Here is a 21,678-nt window from a genome sequence, read left to right on the forward strand (position 1 = left end):
ACTCTCTGCTTGTGTAATCACGTTCTTCTACCTGCTTTAATGATATCAGTTCCTAAATTTTTTGGATTTTTTAAAAAACAATTATGCTGTCATGACACCAATCTGTGATTCAGAAAGTTCAGATTATCTTGCTTCATTTCTTTGTTCTGTATAATAAATGATGTCTCTTCTCTTTGAGAGGACATTGTAGTAACATATAGCATGTAGGTTAAGAGAATTGGCACTGAGATATCCTTCAGTAGCCAATGATGATATTGAATACATGCAGTAGCCATACAGCTGAAACCATATACGTGACAAAGGTATGAAAATTAAATTTTATGGTGAACAACTGCCAAGTTTTTGATATTTTTAAGAAAGATTATGTTTCCAGCTTGTGATCTTTGTCAGATCATACAGTTTACAAGCTGGCTGGCGATTCTTAAACCTATTATTTAATTTTTACATGTAACAGCCAACCAACAGCACGAGAGAACAGAAATCTAGAGGCACTGTAACTTTCTGGTAGATTTTCAAGTGAAGACTCTTTCAAAAACAGTATGTTTAATTTACAATAAAAGATTGCCATTTCTTAGAATAAAGATATTTTCATTCATTCATTGAATTTTGTTGTTGAATACTACCCTTATTCCTTGATCAAATCTGCTGTTATTTGTTGGTTTGCCAATCTGAAACTTGTCATGAACTTTTTATCTGAAAATATCACATGTTGATTCGTCTGTGGCAAAATGGCCATTGCCAATCTTGCAAGCTGAAGAGATGCATTGTTTGTTTGTTTAAACACAATGGTACACAATGAATTAGCTGCATTATGTCCGCCACAGGTGTCAAACCAATTTTTCTTAATATTAAAAGCTTTCAGACTCACTGAGGGAGCCTGAAGTGATGAATAAATGTTATAACTGTCCCTGGATAAATCAGATGAATGTTAAGCCTTTTTCAATTCTTCAGAAAAGTATCAAATTCAGAGCAGTTATTACATCAAATTATTTCCATAGAATTATTCTTCATAGGCGTAAAACTTAGTATATTAATCAAGGACTTGAATGAGTGACACTTCGTTTAGAATCGAAGAATTGATTGTCATGAAACTGTGACATCACACAACAGTGACATAAGTAGTGCAAACTCCCCGAGAAGAACAGCATTATAAAAATTTGTATACAATCCCATGCTCTCTCTCCCAAACTCTCTGTCTGATAAGTAGTTTGAGCCCAGTTTTAGTTATTCACTTATCTTCTTAGTTTAACAAGCAGAGTTAACTACTTCTTCAAGTCTTTTAACAAGTTCTTATGAAAGGTCAGGAGTTAAAATAAAGGTGTCATCTCTCATCTTGTACGTCTGTCAACTTTGACAGTTTAAGTATGGAATAAATAGTTTTCACTAGATCTTTACATTTTATGAGGTTTCTTTATTTACTATAAACTCAGTCAAAGTCAAGAGAAAATTTAACTCTGTAATACATTTCCTACTTGAACTTCTTGTATCTTGAAGGTACTATACTCCATTACTTGAAGGCTAAAACAGTGAGTTTTGGAATACCAAACCCATAAGCAATTTTTAGTGTTTAAGGCTTTTTTTTTTTTTTTTTTGTTGTTGGATGGTGGGTTGATTTAGTATTTTATGACACAACGTAACTAGGCTATCTGTGCCAAACATCCGGTAAAAAGTTAAAATTAAAGTAAATTTAGTAAAATTCATAAAAGGAAATTAAGGTAAAATAAAACAAAGTTAAAAAAAAATATATAAATAGCATAAAACCAATGTTTACATCTAGTCTACAACGTTAAGAGAAAAACTACAGTAATACAAGTTGTAGAGGGCTTCTGTAGTGTAACTGTAATTATCATAACTCGCCTGGAAGACTAAGAGGTAAGTACTAAAACCACCGTCAGTCACCTGAAGTTAGCCTTTCCAGTCCTGATTCCGAGTTATTTGACGTCATGGTCATTTTCAAAAAGCAATAAAAGTTTTAAAAAGACGTGTAGCAAAATTTTAATAACAACTCGCCAGGATGACTAACGGGTAGTTCAAACAGCAGCGCTAATCACCTGAAGTTGGCCTTTCAAGTCCTGGTTTCAAGTTATTTAACATTACGGCCATCTTCTAATTTCAAATCGAACTAGATGTACTTTGATTCTTAAAAGGAAATCTCATTAAAAAAGACTAATGTATAAATTAAAAAAAACTTAAATAGCATTAAAAAGATTAATGGCCTTTAAAAAACTAAAAACATTACCAAGGTTGACAGTGTCACCATCATCAATAACACTGTCTAATGTTATGGATAAACCTTGGGACAGAACATGTTTAAAATGGTGCCGTCGTTGAGAGCCGTAACGACGGTAAGAAAGTAAAATGTGGCTTATTGTGACCCGAGTGTTATACAGACTACATACTGGTACATCAGTTCTAAGATAAAAGAAAACGATGATTTAAAAACTGTGACCAATGCGTAGTTTAGTTAGAACAACTTCTTCTTTCCGATCCTTAAGGGAACAAGACGGCCAAGTTCAACATACGGTTTTATTTAGTAAAGCTTATTTTCGCGTTCCTAACTCCAAGTCGACTGCTAGCTGGCACGCAGCTGAGCCTTGAATACAGGACCATAGGTCCATGTATGGAACAGGCACAGCAGTGAAAGTGCCAGAGCAGATAGATTTAGCTGCGGTGTCGGCGAGCTCTTTCCTGCGAATACCAACGTGGCCCGGTATCCAGAAAAACTGGATAGAAGTAGATGTTAAAAAGAAATGGGCCAGTCGGGTTTGAATATCGGCGAAAACAGGGTGTGAACTATTGTGAAGCGATTCCAGGGCCAGTATAGAACTAAGCGAGTCAGTATAAATAGTGCAGTTTGAGTACTGCTAAGCTTCTATGTTATCCAGAGCAAGAGAAATGGCATACGGTTCAGCAATGAACAAAGAAGCTGTAGAGGGGACTTCTGCGCGCAACCACCAAACCACAACAAACCATGACAGAGCCCACACAGTCACCTGATTTCGAACCATCTGTATAAATAGGAATGGAAGGATGGTTCGAAAGATGTTCAGCAAATAGCAGACAGTATTTCCAATCGGGAGTGTTCCATTGCAGTAAGCTATGGTGGGATGGGCTGACCAGTGGATACAACAATGTTATCCAATGACAGACCCAATTCATCCAACTGCACCTGGATACGAAGGCCAAAAGAAGCAATGACAGATCGTCTGTTCTGAAAACGTATGACCTACTGAGGAAGGAAAATAAAGCCCTAGGTGGGATGCTTTGGTAAGGAACAAAGTTTTGAAGCATATAGTAAAGACAGTTGCAAATGGCAGAGGTGCAAAGAAGGTTCATAAGACTCTATGTATAAGCTCTGAACTGGGAAAGTGCAGAAAGTCCCAGTGCAGAGCCAAAGTCCTTGATGATGAATGGGGTCCAGCATCTTTAAGGCTGTGGTCCTGGCAGAGTCATAGACCAGTGATCCATAATCAAGTTTCGATCAAACAAGAGCAACAAGAGCACAATATATCTTCAGCATTAGAACATCAATCCACTCCCCAAGTGGTGGAAGAGAGGATGCGGAGGATGTTCAGTGTTCTTGTACATTTGACCTGTAGCTGCTTGATGTGTGGTATGAAGGTCAGCTTATGGTCAAAGATAAGCCCCAAAAACTTTGTCTCAGGGATCACAGGCAGCACAACTTCACAGATACAGAGTTCAGGATCAGGATAAATATCCTTTTGGCAGCAAAAGTTCATGCAAACGGTTTTAGAGAGAGAGAAGTTAAAGCCGTTTGCTGTGGTCCACTTCGGTAAACGATTGAGGGCAGTCTGGAGCTGCCGCTCAATGTACCTCATGTTTGACGACTGACATGAAATGTGAAAGTCGTCAATATAGAGCTCGTTTGTTGTTGTTAAGATAACATTCTGTACACTTTCACATTAGAATCTTTTCTGTTAGAAGGATGGCGTATTTCAACATCACAAGAAACTCAATATAACATTAAAATACTATAGTTAAACCTGGTGGATATTTAAACAGAATTATAATAATTTATAAAATTTTCTTTGTTTCTCCAGAAAGTTTAAGCTCCTCATTGTTTTCATACAGAAAAGTTTCAACATCTTTGAAGTTCCCATTTTTATGGTGCATTTACCAATCCAGTATTATTTTAAATGAAAAAGGAATTATGCTTTGACTTTTTACAAAGTTTTATCAACTAAAAGTTTGTTTTTATTTTTTTAACCTAATGAATTGACTTTGGTATTACATTCCCAATAAACTATTTCATAAGAAACAAATGTGGGACAAAACATTAGAAATTTTTGCAAAGCATTTTTCTCTCAGTAAGTTAAAGACTATAAGAATGTGCATGAGAAGTTTTCAGGTCTTGAAGAAACCATTCTCATGCATAGTATATGTAAAATTGAATATAACTAAACTGCATATAAAAGAAAAACAAGAAGGGCATACGTTTATACCAAGAATGTGTATATATATATATATATATAGGGCTGATATGATATGTACATATAGATAGAGAAGTTTAAACAATGGTTTGTTACAAAGATTAAAAATCGTGAGAAAGTTTAATTAGAAACAGACGTGTACTGTCAAGTACTTTAAAGTACTTAGTGTAAAGAAATATAGTTTCCTTCTACAATTTGAAATAATTCTAGAAGGAAGAAAAGAATAATTGATTTATTTCATATTTTTATAGTGGTTACTAGGCTGATCAAACTGACTGACTTCACATTGTTTGTTTGTTTGTTTTTTGAAATTTCGCACAAAGCTACTCGAGGGCTATCTGTGCTAGCCGTCCCTAATTTAGCAGTGTAAGACTAGAGGGAAGGCAGCTAGTCATCACCACCCACCGCCAACTCTTGGGCTACTCTTTTACCAACGAATAGTGGGATTGACCGTCACATTATAACGCCCCCACGACTGGGAGGGCGAGCATGTTTGGCGCGACGTGGGCGCGAACCCGCGACCCTCAGATTACGAGTCGCACGCCTTACGCGCTTGGCCATGACAGGCCCTGACTTCACATAAAATTAGGGTAGTGAATATAGCAGATACAATATTAAAATATATAAAAAAAAAAGGATGATAGTTTATTTTAGAGATTTTAGAATTATACAAAAGAAATTTGGTAATTTTTAGATGAAGAAAAGTATTTTTAATTTTAAAATGAAAAATCACTTTACACTCGGAGCAGTGACTACTTTGACTCCATATATTAAAACATTAATTTTTAGCAGAAATACTTTATTAGAAATTCTGATTTTTCAGTACAGAAGACTTATAATGTTTACTGAAAGCTTGCCAAATTTTGTGAAGATACATAAAATGTATCCTATCGGAAGATGTATCAGTACAATTGTATTACGGCTTCATGGTATCGTATCACTACACTCCTAATAAATGTATATACAAGCATATATACGTGTATGTACATAAAACATAAGCATGTTATTTCCAAGAAAGGATAAATAAATTTCACAATCAAACTGCAAACATCAAAGTGTTTTGAAATTCAAATATATGTGCTTTTCTAAGTCAAAAGAAATGTTTATCTTGTCACTATCAAATGCATATTTTTTGTACACTTTTTCTCACATAAAATGGAAGTAGAAAAATATAATTTTGTAACAATCTGAAAAGATTTTGATACAAGGAAGTGACAAACTATTGCATTTTGTATAAATTTTGTTTAATGCTGCCAAAATTGTGTTAACGAATAACTACGTTACAGAATATTGTGAAGGCCATGTACAGTTTATTCCAGGTTTTAATTTCTTACATATACATTTACACCAAGAAAATGTATGATTACGTGGTAATTGATATGAAAAAACCTTTGGGCTTAAAATATTAGTACATGTACAACTTCTCTATTTACTATTAGACTCTGTCTTTCAGGTTTCATATGTTTTCTCTCTCATCTCACCTTTACTAATGCTGTGCTTTTTTCTTTCAATAATGAAAAATAGTTAAAAACGTAACCTCATACATAAACACACACATTCATACTATGGTATTAACACTGTACAGATCATTGTCCACAACATAACATAGTACATTGCACATTATGAAACACAAAACAAATGGTACACTGTTTTTCGTTTATCTTACACTTGCAGTAAATACAATATTGAGAAAATGTCCAAGGTTGGTAGATGTAGCATTAGGTAATTAATGATTACTTTCATTTCAACATTAGATTGTTACTAACCTTCCATAATTAACTCTACAGTTCAAGGAAAAATGTCATTTGCAGTTAATTACAATTCTCTAAGATATGCACGTGACAGAGCCAAAGGTTAAAACATCGCTCAATCTTTCAACCTTGTACAAATGTGTGACAACGTATGCAGATAAGGTATTACTATGACTGGTAGTATAAGGCAACGATGGTAAGCATTTCTACAAAGTCAATGATTATAAAAGATATTTCCCCCATATGCTAATGCCCACAACTCAGTCACAAACAGTTAAGTAACACAGATGTACCATATAATGCAAAAGTTGTTACTTGGTACTAAATTACAAAATTTTCTATTTAATGCTTCTGTTATTATTCTAGATTACCTATAAGATTGTAAGTATGAGCTCTTAATAAATTAAAAATATCCTTATGGTAAGGTTGTGGAGATGAGATATCAGTCACAGTTGTGGTTTATATATATATTACCACCTAGATCTTACCTCCAGTTAGTTACTACTTGTTTGTACAATTCTTATTTACAAGATAATAATTGCATTGTAATTTATAACCTTTATTTCAGCTGCTAATCTGAGACATTTTTGAGGGCCTGCCTTTCAAAACAAGAAAACCCTGGATTGAATCCCAACTCTTATCACTACAGACAGTCCTTTTAATAACTCCCCTGAAAATGGAAGCAGATTATTATATCACATATAGAATATAAACTAAATAGTGAATACCTACATCAACTAATTAGGAATTAAATTCATTTGAACATATAAAGTGTACAATCCATGAGATAAACATTTCAACAATTATCAGTTGGAAAATTATTTTTTAACTACAGTGAAAAAGAAAAACCTCGCAGACAGTCAAATATAGCGTGAGATTCAAAATTCACTAAAACTATGTATGAGTGAAGTATTAAAATAACATGTGCAAGGAAATTATGACTCAAGCTTCCCAACTTCTTTTAAATGTAGGGTAAATTATTATAAGATTGCCTTTACCTTTTGTTTAATTTCACATTTTGAAATTATTATGTGTGATTTTAAATCAAAACATAGTTATGCTTAATTACAACAAACATTCTATAAGTATCATCAATTTTTATTAAATATCTTTAAACAAAATATCCAAACTTTGTACCTATTTTGGCTTCAGATATAAGATGGCTACTGAATAAAAGCAATAGCTTCAAATATTTCATTGCAATACTGAGTGCAGTCTAATGATAAAACAAATACAGGAGCATCCTTAAACAAGATAAAATAAAAACATACTGACTTAAAAAAAGACACCATTAACTTGTATGTGATTAGTTAGTAAGAACATATTTAAGAAATTATTTAACTTGAAAAATCTTTTCCTGCAGAAAAACAAAGTAAGCTAACACATCACTCAACATTTTTATTTTATCAAAGGTGAAATTATTGCTTGAAATATGAACTGATTTTAGTTGATGTAAGTTCTTAAAATACTTGATATACAAATGTGTTGTGACAACCACTTACAATCCAGTGTTTTTCCAAATACAAAAAATATAAATGCTGATACATTAATCATGTCTAAGAAATTAATTCTTTATGTGATAAAATGCTAACCAGCTTATATTTTCCAAATATAAAACTATTACGTATGTTACAGTACTTTATAATATCTTTGTCATTTTGTGTGTTAATATTGCTTAACAAACTACAAAGGAAACTCTTTTCCTTGATGGGAAAGGTCTTTTTTTTTAAATTACCAAATATTGGAGAACAAAGGTGTCGTACATATACAATACACGTAGATAATTTTTTTTACTTCATCATTTCAATTATGGAGATCTTTCTGTAATTAAAAGACCTAAGCTGTTTTAAGGAAATGAAACTGTAATGTTACTAATATCTATAACTATGTATCATGTTACCTTTGCTTACACACTTCTATCTGGACAGTCGAAATAACCTTGCTGAGGCTGGTTGAAGTCTTTTTCTATGGATAAACCTGAGAACCTATATACTTTTTTCAAACCAACAAATCTTAAACATTTAAACAATTTCATTTCTATTAACAATAAAGCTGCATATTTCAGTATTATGTAGCATATGCTTATGCCTTATTCTATGTTACAAATACAGAAGGTTTTATAACTACAGCCTTCTACAGTAAACCAATAATTTATTACTCAAATTCTAGATGCTTACTAACCCAAACTTTACCTACATTAACCTGAAACATTTAATAACTTTGTTATTTGTACCAACTGACACATTTCCATATAAAACAAACAAGATCAGCTAAGTACTCAAGCTGTCAATATTTAAAAAAGGTACAAACAGAAGTATATCCCTGTGAACAATTAGATATCTATTGACTGCTGCTCAAGAGCTTCCTAAATATCAGCTTCTAAGTTTTCTAATATTTTGAAAAGTGTAGAATTAGAACATTCAAACTACTTTTTAAATATTTCTTTAGTTTTTTAAAAGGTTAACATTAGTTCTGTAATTTTTGTTCAAAGAAATGATAGACTAAGTTTAATACATTCCAAGTATCTACAACAAAAACTATAATTGTACTTTTTTATAAGTACTGGAATCTTTTTTTTAGCTTCTTAAACATAAATACTACTGCAATTTTTCAAAATGTGACAATGATAACAAATGTCTGTAATAATGGTGCATTAAAAAAACAACCTGTGCTGGGATGTGAAAACGTATGAACTTGAGAACTGACACATTTTGAGGCTCAAAGGACAAAATTACAATAATGAGATGATGCAGAGATAGCCCGTCAAATTAAGATATGTCGTAGAGATTTTTGAGTTGATAATTTTCTGTCTTGCCACTTGTTGAACTTATCATATGCTGTCTGGAGCATGTCTGTTAGGTGAGATGTTAACTGTCATAAAACAAAACATTGTATTATCAAAATAATTAATTCAAATTAGGAATTCTGACTACAACAAATAGACAGGTACAAAAATCTGTTAGAAAACAAGGGAAGGACCTGAATAGAAACCACTGTGGAACAGAACAAAATAAAAAAAAAGACTTCTCCTTAAAATAAATATGTTGTTTCAGACATCTTAGAAACTCATAGACTTATATTAAATATAAAACTGTTTTTATTCTTATTCTATTCTTCAACCATAAAAGTAAAAATCTTACACCAAGAAACAAAAACACTAAGTGAAATACATGTAGCAAACAATATTAAATATCTGCAACTCTTAAACCATTCATTTTTTTGTTGTTTACCTTTGATTAAATTATTATTTTGATGAGCATGTAAAGCTATGAGTGATATTTTTTTAAAAGTAGTTCATGAAATGATATTGTGGGGCAACCCAGCATTAGTGGCTCCTTAATTCTGAGGTGACAAACTAGAGAGAAGGCAACTAGTGAACACTGCTTATAATCAATTCCTGAGCTTGTCTGTTAGATTGTTGTGTCTAAAGCAAAGCCACATTGGGCAACCTACTGTGTCCACCACAGTTATTCAAACCTCAGGTTTTAGCAATGTTAAATCCATAAACGTACTGCTGTCCCATCAGAGAACACTCTTGAACTTCTTTTTACCAATCAGTAGTGAGATTGACCATCACATTATAACACACCCACAGCTGAAAGTGGAAGCATGTTCAGTGATGGAGTTCAATCCCTCAATCCACAGATTACATATTGAGTGTCTTAACCACCAAGACCACATAATGAACGTTTATGTACAAGTCATAAAAAATGTGTAAATATATTAACAAGTTCAATAATAATTTTAAAGTATATTATCATATTTCATATTGATACATTTTTACTATTTTTTTTGCAAAGCAAAAATATTGCTTTAATAACAAAATTATTGAGTAAAAAAAAAGGCCTAAAATTCAGAAAGATAAATATACCTCTATACTGTAATGTTCCTTCATGAGATGTTCCTGAAATGGCTGAAGCTTAGCAGAATGGAACCGTTCTAAACTTTCTTTCATTCTAAAGACCTATATAAAAAAGTAAATAAATTGTACAAACATCTAATCTCTTTTTCTTTTTAACAAGTAACTTTTATCAGTATACAATTTGGATTAACAGTTTATTTCTAAAAAATATTAATTACATCTTACACTATTTTATATATTTTCTTTCTAGTATCTCACTACATGATTGGTTACTTACGCTATACTAATTCTTTCCCTAAATAGTCAAATACTATCATTTTTATCAAAACATTTAGAAATTATCAACTATGATATGAAAAAAAAGAGCAATATTTTTTTTATTTCTTCCTTTATTATGTTTCCATAAACAGATTAATAAAAGTTAATTTGAATATGATATTGAGTCCTTACTTTTTCTTCCAATTGAGGAGTTGTAGTAGGAAAACATGACCAGAAATGCCTTAAAAGTTCAAAAAGGGCACAATATAACTGTTTTATTTCTTGCTGAAGATCAGGGGGAACTGTTTCTGTGAAATAAGAAAGGTCAAAATATTTGGTGGAAGTAAAACTATAGATGTTTATTAAAAAACAAGGAATAAAAGACTAAAACACTTTGAAAGGTACCTTTTACTTCAAAAACAAAAAAAGGTAAAACATTCTATGTACCTTGAAAAACAAAACTTGATTACACTTCATTCCATTCAACCATAACTTTCCAGTCAAACTAGTGACCTTTAATGTTAAATAGTGAAATGTAATTTATTTTAATATCTTTTCATACTTCTTGACATATATTTATAAGTTTCTCATGAAGCATACTTATGCCTACAAAATTTAGTTTTCAGTATGTATATGCATATAGATATTTAAACACAGAGATGTACAGGACATTCTCTTTTCAAAAGTAATTTTGATCATTTCAAAATGTTTATACTTTATGCAAAATAAGCATGTACTTTTAAAAATTTTACCATATATTATGTTAGGCCCTTAGTTTTAATTATGGCATTCATTTAGAATTAGTATTATATCTTTATAGTATTTAAGCTATACTTTCTTGCAGGAATTATATGTTAGATAAAAAATTCTGTTCTATTTGAAAAAAATTTATATGGTTAGACAAATAAACTTGCATTGATGTATCTTTATTTAATAAAACTACACACATGTACCTTCATCAAACCTACACATAAAGCAAACAATACAGTAATTATATTTATAATGATGTACAAAGTATGAAACAGTTATGAGAGTTCAATGTGTAACAGTTTCATGGGTTGAAATAAAGAAACTAACAAAAGCAAAGAATAAAACTCATAGTAAAGAAAGACAAGTTATTAAAAGTGTTTATAGCAGTCTATGAAATGAACCAAACTAAATAATTGCAAAGTAAATGTAACATTGTAATGAAGGAAAACTCAGCTGAATATATATAGATGTCTAAATGTGTGTTCCCAGAGTGATAAACATATGGTTTTAAACAAACTGAACATTGCATATATTAGACCTAAATAAGTTGAGAAAGCCCATAGCAACTGTATTTAGTGTAAAGTTCATATTTTTAAGAGCTTACACATGGGATAAGTGTCATTTGTGTGAAATACTTTACAAATAAAAAAAATTAAAATTGAAATATAAGCCAGTTGTCACGTGACAACAATGTTATGCCATCATGTACGATATGCAATGCATTGAAAAGTTTGACTAAGAAAAAAATAGGTAAAACAATTCTGAATGGAAAAGCTAACATGCCTTGTGGACTTCTCAGACGAAGGCTATTCTAATGATATGTGATTTATAGTGTTTGATCAAGAAGTTTGTGACAAATGTTCCAGACAGACAAACACAAGTATATTATTTATATATGTGTCATAAATAAAGGACAAAAATCCCTTACCATAACAAAAAGAAAGTATTTCAATAGTGAAATCAGTATTCATTTCTCTATTTAAAAAATAACTTTTAGGTACAATGAAAAATATCTGCTAACTGAGAAAAACCTACACTCTTTAACATATTTTTACCTATAAGTGGAACTTGTGATGAACTCTTCATAAGAGCTCCACCTGGTGACAGTTCCCCTAGAGCACTAATGGCTTGAGTAGACGTTAATACCTGCACATATAAAAACAAAGTTTGTATAACATAATAGATACTGAAGTTCTGCTCGGCAGTCTTTAAGTCTAAAACATTTACATAAGTTTATATATATATATATAAAATCAAATATAATAGACCTACATTTAATAGGCATTTAATATATATATATTAAACATGACACCTTATGCATGTGTCATTTGCTTTCTTTTTTCAGTATCTCATTTGTGTAGGCATGGTTCTTGACAAAGAAAAAAAAATCAATGACTTCCAAAAGTTTTTTTAAACTGTAGTGGTTAAATTACAGGTTAGTATTGAAACACACACACATAGTTAGGTACTTACCTGAGTAAGTTGTGGTTGCCATTGGCTTATTTCTGATCTAATAAGGTTATATTTTTGAAGAAGATCTTCGCTTGAGATATCATCATGATCTGTGTCAGGAATAGGTCCACTTAAGTACCTGTCAGATCTAGTTAGGTTAAGTGTACTTCCTTCTTTTTCATTATGCTCTTCTAAATCTTCATAATACATTTTTTCCTGCAGCTTTATCTATGGCAATTAATACAGATTCAGTGAAAATTAACACATTAATACTTTCAGATAAGAACCACAAATGAACTTCTCATTTGTTATCTCTGGCATTAATCTGATGTGTGATCTGTCTTCTAAAATTTTAGTTAGAATATAAAAAGATCATACAGTAATGTGTAAAAGTGTTAAGACAAAGTCAAAAATTAGACTTCAGGCTATTTTCAGAGAACAGAGGAAGATAAACCACAAGTGAAATGTCAAAATTTTATTAATTCTCATACTTAGTGCAACAGAATCTCAGTGGAGGTGCTTCAGTTCAGCAAAAGGTTAATATCATTGTGTTTTATTAACTGGAGACAGTTTTTCAGGCATTGTTATATTTAATAAAAGTGTCCTTTGGGATTTTACTCCAAATGTCTCTAATACACTCCTATAAAGTTTCTTTGGAAGTAACTTTAGATTTTTCAAGTTTTCCAATGTATCAAATCCAAGACTGTTCAATTAAGTTGAGTTTGGAGCTTGTTTGGGATCATTTCACTGTTTGAATGACTCCAGCAGCTTCTTTCTTAGTTACATAATTTCTACATAGGTTTGATGAGTGTTTGGGCTCATTACCTTCTTGTTAACAGAATCCTTTACCAATAACATACAAACCACTAGATATACCATGACGGATCAGTATCTGATGGTACTTACTCTGGTCCATTATTACATCTATTTTGCAAATACCTCCTGTCGCTTCAGCAGAAAAACATTCCCAAACCATCACATGCTTCATGGTTGTATTCAAGTAAATATCTTTCACTTATCTTCCACCAAACATACAATCTACATACATTTTAAATAAAATATTTCAAGCTTAAACTCATCTGTCCGTAATATCGTTTTCTAATTGCCAAGTCTAGTTTTTGTACTTTATACTAAACTTCAGTCTCTTGACAATATTTGAAGATCAAAATAAAGTTTTGTAACTGCTACACAACCAAACACACCATTCTCATTGAGTCTTCTTGACACTGTAGACCTGGACACTTTTCTGTTGTTTGGTACATGGTTGTTTATCTTATTCCCGAGATCAGTGTCAATCTTCCTTTTGTATCATTGACTTTAAGTGTTCTGTCTCTTACTTTCACATTTTCAAATTCATCTCAGTCTTATGATACAGGGGGCATTTGACAGTGTTTGGGGAGCATTTCAAGTCTGCAGCAATTTCTTGGAGAGTCCAAAAAGCTCACCTAAAGCTTTTATGCAAACTTTCTGCTATACCTACAATTCTCTACATTTTTTGGGCTGTGGCATAACATGAAAACCTAACATATAGTGTGAAACACCACTTTTATCAAGGTTTATTTTTGGAGTGCTTTTAAACTGATTTATTCCAGCATATATCAGTACCATATGTTAACTCCTTGCTAGTTTCTTTCTACATAAGAAAGACACTGCATGAAGTATTATCACAGCTATTTCAGACCCTAAATTTGATTGGTATGTTCAGTCAAGTTGAACCTTATAACATGCTCTTGTTGGAAATATATGGGAATTCTAAATAATGATAAGTAATCTCATCCTGGCTAATTCAACTGTCAACATGGATCAGTGAAACATTATTATAGTGTTAAAATTTACATTCTGTACTGACAGAGAAGAATTAGCAACATAAAGTGGAAAGAATAACAAAATATTCTCTTGTCCTAATACTTCTACATACTACTGTATGTCATTTGAAGTTTGCCAAAACAAAAACCAAAACCAGCACAGAAAATAAAAAACTGATTTTTTGTTGTTTTTTAAATATGTATTCATATTGTGAAGTTCAGTTTTTATAACCACTTATTGTTTTAATAAAAGAAATAAGCCTTTATTGCTTTATTAAAATTGTATATACTGTTTATAATGACTTATGATTATATATGTTAGAAACTATAACTTTCTTGTGGCTACTATGAAATTAACGTATGATGATCATCATTGCAGATACTGGCCAAACATGATACTTATTGATTTGGTTAATTTGCAGATTTCTCACATAAAAGTTGTCCCATTCCATTTTTATTAAAATAAGAAGGGTACAAAAATGTTAAAAATTTAAAGGAAATACCTGTTGTGTTGAGCCATATTAGTAAAGCAAAGAAAGCACATTGAAGAATGTTAAACCATTTGTTATTGGGTGTAACCACAAAACAATGCAGTGTTTTGCAAGGAAAAAGTCCCAAGAAACTGTAAACAAGATAACTCCTTTTAATTTTTTTTCCAAATGGAAAAACATATGAAAGTAAGTTTTCACATTGGACAAAATGATTTACATAAGTGTTGGCTGGCTGATGATACCAAAATTCAAAAGGGCACAAAACATGTTCCAAAAGTTTTTGTTTAAGCTACATACAAGGGCTATACATGCTAGTAGAGCTTAATTTTTAACTAATAGTCTAAAGGGAAAGGAGGTGGTGAACAACATGCATTGTCATTCTTATGGTGCACCCATGGCCATAAATTGAAAGTGTATTTCCAATAATGCTTACCTCCACTGACAATACAGCTATTTCTTGATCTCCAAGGTTTCCACTCTTTACCTGTCTAAGCATAAGAACTCTTCCTCCAGTTTTTTATACCACACTCAAATAATGCCTTAGACAAATTCTAATTTGCAAAATTTTTCACCAACTTCATGGGTTCCCTCTAATATCTAGGTATTGTATATAAACACCTCATTCAGGTAATGCAATCACTTTTCAGACACATAAACTGGCTCATAAACTTGTCCTAAAATTGCTAAGGGGAAAAGTGCTCAGCTTTAGACAAAAGTTGGACTGAAGATAGATACCTCAGGACAGTCGTGAGAATAAAACAAATCCAAGACAACTATCACTTGTTTAAAATGATCATAGATTTCACCTAGAACCCCACAGATTCAAAAAGGGGTCCCATCGATTGGGAACTTAAACAGACCTCATCCTGGTGATGAAAAACCAAAGTATGCTGATACAATAAAAGTGTGGGATAAGGCACAACTATCCTACCATGTAAGTGAGTGGCAAAACTCTCACCATGAACAGCAATATCAGAAGGAAAGACAAAATAGTTATTTGTTGTCCTTTCTGCTAACGAAAATAAAAGTGGGGGATAAGGCACAACTAATCCCATCATGTAAGTGAGTGGCAAATCTCTCACCATGAACAGCAATATCAATAGGAAAGACAAAATAGTTATAGGTTGTCCTTTCTGCTAAAGATGAAGGAATGGAGACAAAAGCAATAGGAAAAAATCCCTAAAACTTCATAAGTCCATGTAACCAACTAAAAAAAAGGGGCTGGAGATGGTTGATAAAAATGTTGATGCCAACATGGTGAAAAAGGGAGCCAGTAAAGGCGAGTTAAAATTCTTGCCAGTCATTCCCAGGTCATTTGCAAAACCCTCCTCAAAACCCCCTCCAGAGAAACACTCTCAGTTTGCATATGTATCTCTATGTTGCAAAGGATCATATCACAGAAAATGTCAACTGAGAGTAACCCCATCCCTGGCTGATGACAGACACCAGATAGCAAAGGTGGAAGAGAAGTATGGTTTATGTTTGTAGTAGAAATATTAACTCAGGAAATCCTAACTGTCTGTAAATTATCAAAGTAATTTATAAACATAAATGAAAAGATAATGATAGAAATGCCAACTGCCTTCAAAATCACAACATAAATAGTGAATAATCACAATACTACTGCTGATATGATCCCATGACTTAACACTTTGTTGAGAAAAAGTGATTATGTTACCTCAATGAGGTGCTTATTTATTTACATACATACACACACACACACACACATTATATATATATATATATATATATATATATAGAGAGAGAGAGAGAGAGAGAGAGAAGGCTCACTAAAGTTGGTGGAGAACTTTGCAAATTAGAATTTGCCAAAGCATTCGAATGGAATATAAAAGACATGAACAAGTGTTTCAAATACTTAAAAGAGCAAAAAGTAGAAAACCCTGGAGAAAGAGAAATAACTATACTGTTAACAGATGGTAGGTATATTTTGGAAGCATAATTTTTGCAAAAATAAAACTATGGATCCTCAGATTCACAGTCCAACTCATTTTGCACTATGCTGCAACCAGCACTTTTTGAAGAAACTATAGTGGTTTCAAGTTACAGCTATATTATTTAATCCACAAACCCTGCATAATATCAGGTTAACATGCTGGCACCATTATACATCATGGAAATGCCAACTTTATACATACTGGTGACCAATAAGGTATAACTCCATCAAGACAAACCATCAGTTAAACATTTAAATCAACAGGATGGTTCTTTTAAAAAGATAAGTACAGTGAGATATTTATTGTACCATTTGCAGATATTTCACAAGTAATTTTGTACCTAATATGTTGCTCAAACAGGTCCTCAGAAGTTATTGTAAAACCTTAATACATAGCATGTTACTCAGTTGAAAGTTGAAAATATTCACCTTTTTTTTAATCTTAACTTCTTCATCTTCATGACCTCCGTTATTTATTTCAGTCGCCGTTAGCCTTTGGTTAACTGCTCCATTTGGAACGGAAGTGGAATTTTTTTCAGAAGAAAGCACCCCATTGGCACATGTGCGAGTGTTGACTGTTTCTCCTGACTTTTCACTTTCACAGACTCGAAGAACCATCATAGAATGGTGGTTGAATCTGCGAATCATTGACTGGTTAGCAGCATGTATTCCTTGAGTTCTGCTGTTTGAATCTGAACAGCACACTCCATAATCCTGTTAGATTAAATAATAAAAACATAATAGGTTAAATTATCATTTTCAATATTTATGTTAATATAGAGGAAATTTTCAAGACAACTCACTAAAATTATAATTTCTTTTTTTGGCTCTTAACTATTTGTTGTCAATTTTCTCAAATCTTGTGTTCCATAGAAAATCTTGACAGAGATACTGTGCAACAGAAAAAGAGACCGAGATATACAACACATGTAATACGTGCTGTATATCTTAAGTTCATTTTCCATTTTATAAGTTGAATCAATTTTCAATACACAAATTAAATACAGTCTAACTGGATTCCACATTTTATAAGTTCATATAACTCGAGGGAAAAGATTGTACAATTATTTTCACATCTATGATCTCCCTAAATGAAAAATATACCAAAAATTATGGTTGAAATTATTTATATTTTATTTAATGTAATAACTCCCAAGTTAATTAACACAGTCACTAACAGTGAGAAAAAAATACGGACTTGAAACCTTGATTTAAGTGATCAATTAATTCCAACGTAGAAATAAAATAGTTAGATGAGTATGTGAAAATTCCTTTTCGAAAATCTAATAATTTAATTGTCATTTAGGGTGATGATTATTTCCCTTCATGTGTTTCTACTGGCTTTTAAATTTCAAGCTTTTTCAGCTATAAATATGCACAGAGTTTAAAACCTGGTACAACAAGAGCATGTACAGGTTAAACAAAAAAAAGAGCAAGAAAAAATACTTTAAATCAGAAATGTATAACTAGTATTTCAAATCTCCTTCACAAGTACCTTCCATTCAAAACCAGAAGTAATCAACTTGGCTATATCTATTGACCCAGTATTTATGGCTTAAAATCTGTGATGAATTGTTATAATGATTGTGAACAAATCTACCTACTTGGGGTACAATAAATTATCAGTTTCCTGGCACATACTGTGCTTCACAAGCTTAGCATTTAGTATTGTGAAATTTGTACTGCAGATGATAAGTTCTGCTAACTGAACTAATGCCCCTTGGGTAATGATTTAAAATTCCTAACAGAATGACTTAGAAAATTAACAATCTAATATACTATACTGTCACACTTTTTTAGGGCTACTATGTATAATATTAGCATGAGAGACGTATCAAGAGGCAATTAAAATGACATTCAAAAAATAAACACAAAGAAAAAATCTATAGACAGAAGAATAAATCAACAAATCTAAAGTTGAGTTGTTTGTCAGTTAAGAAGAGCAAACTGTCCTTTTTTCTCAAGAACCACTTTTATATTGTTATACTACTACTGTAGCTGCTTCTTTAGTAGTCTGTTCTGCTCAATCCAATGTCCTTGAACCTTCTCCACTGTTCACAGATGGCAACTTCTAAGATCTCATTGCGTAAGTAGATCACTCCCATTTCTTTAGCCATCTATCTTGTGGAACCAGCCATTATTTTCAAAGTATGACTATAAACTTATAAAATGTTGGCTTTACAACCTTTGTAAGGTTTATGATCTTGTTAATTACCTTAGTCATGAAATCACTGCTCAATCACCATGCTTTATTTGGGATTGTAAATACATATGTAAAGTGTATATTTGTATTGTTCTTTGAATTTCCAATAAAGAACCATTCCAAGAAGAATATATACTCCTTTCTTTTCTTTTAAGATACAGAACCATTCTAAGTTGCTCAATTACCATGTTTTGTTTCTTTTATTGAAATGCCCTCTTTCATAATCCTGGTCCTAATTTTACAGATAAAGGTGTCACCCTGGATTGGCTTGAAGTGTAATTTTGTAACCATCGGTTGTCCTACACTTTGTATGAAGCAAGTTTTTCTACTACCCAGAAAGAATGTTGAGAGAACATTTTTACAAAATGTTCTGTCCTTTGGCTGTAGATCATTTAACATTCTTGTTATAAGAAAATCCTTTCTCTTAAAGAAATCTCCAACCCATAAGCCTGCCTGTTAGTGGCAACAGTGTACTGTCAGATGATGAAGATTTACTGTAAACCATACATATAAGGACTAAAATGTGACATCCATAACATTACCTACTTCTGTAGTGACATGCCATTACATTAGTAAATACAAGTCATTCTTTTAACATGCAAACAAGTCCATTAAGTTGAAATGAACTCTCTTACTTTAACTTATAAACCCAAAAAATTCAATCTATAAGATTGATTTCATCTTAAAATTTGTATTTTAAGGCACTAACAATATAGCATGCTGTAAAATGTCTATTTTTTTACAGTATACACATAGAGTTAGTATCAGTTTAAATCTTGTAAGCAGTATATTAAATATTATAATTTAAAGCAAAAACACATGTATGAAACATCCTTTTAAAAATAATCATACCAACAGCTTACCCCACTTAGAGTTTTGTCTTCAAACGAGGTAATATTTATAAACGGATCTTGTAAACTGTCTTTTAAAGCTTGCTTGATATCTTAATAAATCACAAAAAAAAACTTATGAAAGCTATGAACAAACATAAACATTAAAAGTTATTATTTCAATATCTTATTATTATTCTTCCACCAGTCATTTCACAGTCAAAACACAATATACTTTAATATTCAATGATTTAAAATGATTAATTTCAGTTAAATTTATTTCATTTAATGATATAGCTACTGGAAAGAATTTTTTTTATAAGTGTTCACAAAAATGTAATTTCTATTTGATGATTAAAGCATTTCAAATTGCTAGAAAACATAAGATTGAAACCTTGGTGTACCTCATGGCTCAGTCTTAGGACCTTTACTCTATTTGATTTACATCAACAGCATCGATGTAAGAATGTTCAATAAATTATTTAAATTTACAGATGATATTAAGATTTTGGGTGTTTTTAGCTATAAAGAAGATGCTGCTGATTTACAAAAGGATTTAGATAAATTTGGTGAGTTGGGAAAATAAATAACAGATGGATTTTAATTATAATGAATACAAAATAATACATGAGGGTTATATAATATTAATTATAAGTACAACTGTAATGAGAATAACCTTTAACAGTGTCATGAAAGAAAAGGATCTTGGTGTAATAATAACTGATCAGTCTCATAAGCCATTCAAGCAGTGTGTTAGAATATATAGGATTTTAGGTTGTATCTACAGAAATGTTGAATGTTAAAGAGATTTTAATTTAACTGTATAGGTCACTGGTTGGGCCACTCTTGAAGTATTGTATTCAGTCTTGGGATCTTTACTTTAAGAAGCCCATTGAATTATTATAAATGGTTCAGAGGAGGGTTACTAGAATGGGGCCTGGGATTGAGAGTTATTATATGACGAGAAGTTAAGATATCTCAAATTATTTCATCTTGTAAAAAAAAAGAGTCAGCAGGCATCTGACTGAGATGTTTAAAATTGTAAAGGGAATTAATAATGTTGAAGCATCATCCTTTTTCACACTTAACACTGAGAACAGTACAACTGGGGACACAAATGTAAGTTTTGGTAAGTTATCTTCAGCTAAGACAGTTTTATTTTTCTAACAGAATGGAATAAATTGACTAGGTGTGTTGTAAAGGCAGTAAATTTAAGTGAGCTTAAGAGAAAGCTCGATTACTATATGAATGAAAAAGGCTGATTTTAATTTTATAACAGTTTAGTTTAGAGGATGTGACAGCTGAGAGAAGCCAATAGGTCCAAAGTTGTTCCAAAAAATTATGTTATCAAAAATATATAACTGTATTAATTTCTATCGCTGTTTGAAATGAGAAATGATGTGTTTCTCCATTCCTTTTTAGAATCACTTGAAATAATGAATAATCAGATCTTTTTTTTTAACATTAATTACAACTAAAAGTTGTGTCTGGAACATATTTCTTGCCAACATTTTCATCTTACAATTTAAGCTCTTAAAATATACAGCAAGTACTCATTTGCTGTCTATCTAGAAACCACTATATATTATGAGATAAAAACTAGAAATATAATATTTGAAATTCTAAATGCCAAATTAATGTACAGTTTGAAAAAACGATATACATTTTTACAGTTTTATAAGTTATACTTTGAATTAAAGAATTGTATACACAACAAGCTGTTTTATAAAAAAATATAAAGTTTCTTTAAATAAAAAAATCTTGGATTTAAATAAAGTAAAACAATAATAAATAAAGAAATAAAAGTAAAACAATGCACAGTACAAAATCCAGGAAGAGAAATATTCTGATAGAGATAATTTAGGTGGGGT

At 31.5% G+C, this 21,678-nt stretch overlaps 1 protein-coding gene across 2 annotated transcripts in view; it reads right to left on the bottom strand.

Moving 5' to 3' along the window:
- Positions 1 to 5,673: 5,673 nt before the first annotated feature.
- Positions 5,674 to 21,678, bottom strand: part of LOC143222106 (general transcription factor IIH subunit 1-like) — a 39,003-nt gene continuing 22,998 nt past the window's right edge. For both annotated transcript variants that reach the window (XM_076448054.1, XM_076448056.1), the window contains exons 7-13: positions 19,841 to 19,920; positions 17,204 to 17,488; positions 12,546 to 12,752; positions 12,128 to 12,218; positions 10,515 to 10,630; positions 10,074 to 10,166; positions 5,674 to 9,073 (exon numbers count right to left, since the gene is read on the bottom strand). In XM_076448054.1, coding sequence (XP_076304169.1) covers positions 8,966 to 9,073; positions 10,074 to 10,166; positions 10,515 to 10,630; positions 12,128 to 12,218; positions 12,546 to 12,752; positions 17,204 to 17,488; positions 19,841 to 19,920 — 980 coding nt within the window. In that variant the 3' untranslated portion in view covers positions 5,674 to 8,965. The remainder of the gene's footprint in view (positions 9,074 to 10,073; positions 10,167 to 10,514; positions 10,631 to 12,127; positions 12,219 to 12,545; positions 12,753 to 17,203; positions 17,489 to 19,840; positions 19,921 to 21,678) is intronic.

Source organism: Tachypleus tridentatus, chromosome 8 (assembly GCF_004210375.1).
Source record: "Tachypleus tridentatus isolate NWPU-2018 chromosome 8, ASM421037v1, whole genome shotgun sequence".
NCBI classification, from domain to species: domain Eukaryota; kingdom Metazoa; phylum Arthropoda; class Merostomata; order Xiphosura; family Limulidae; genus Tachypleus; species Tachypleus tridentatus.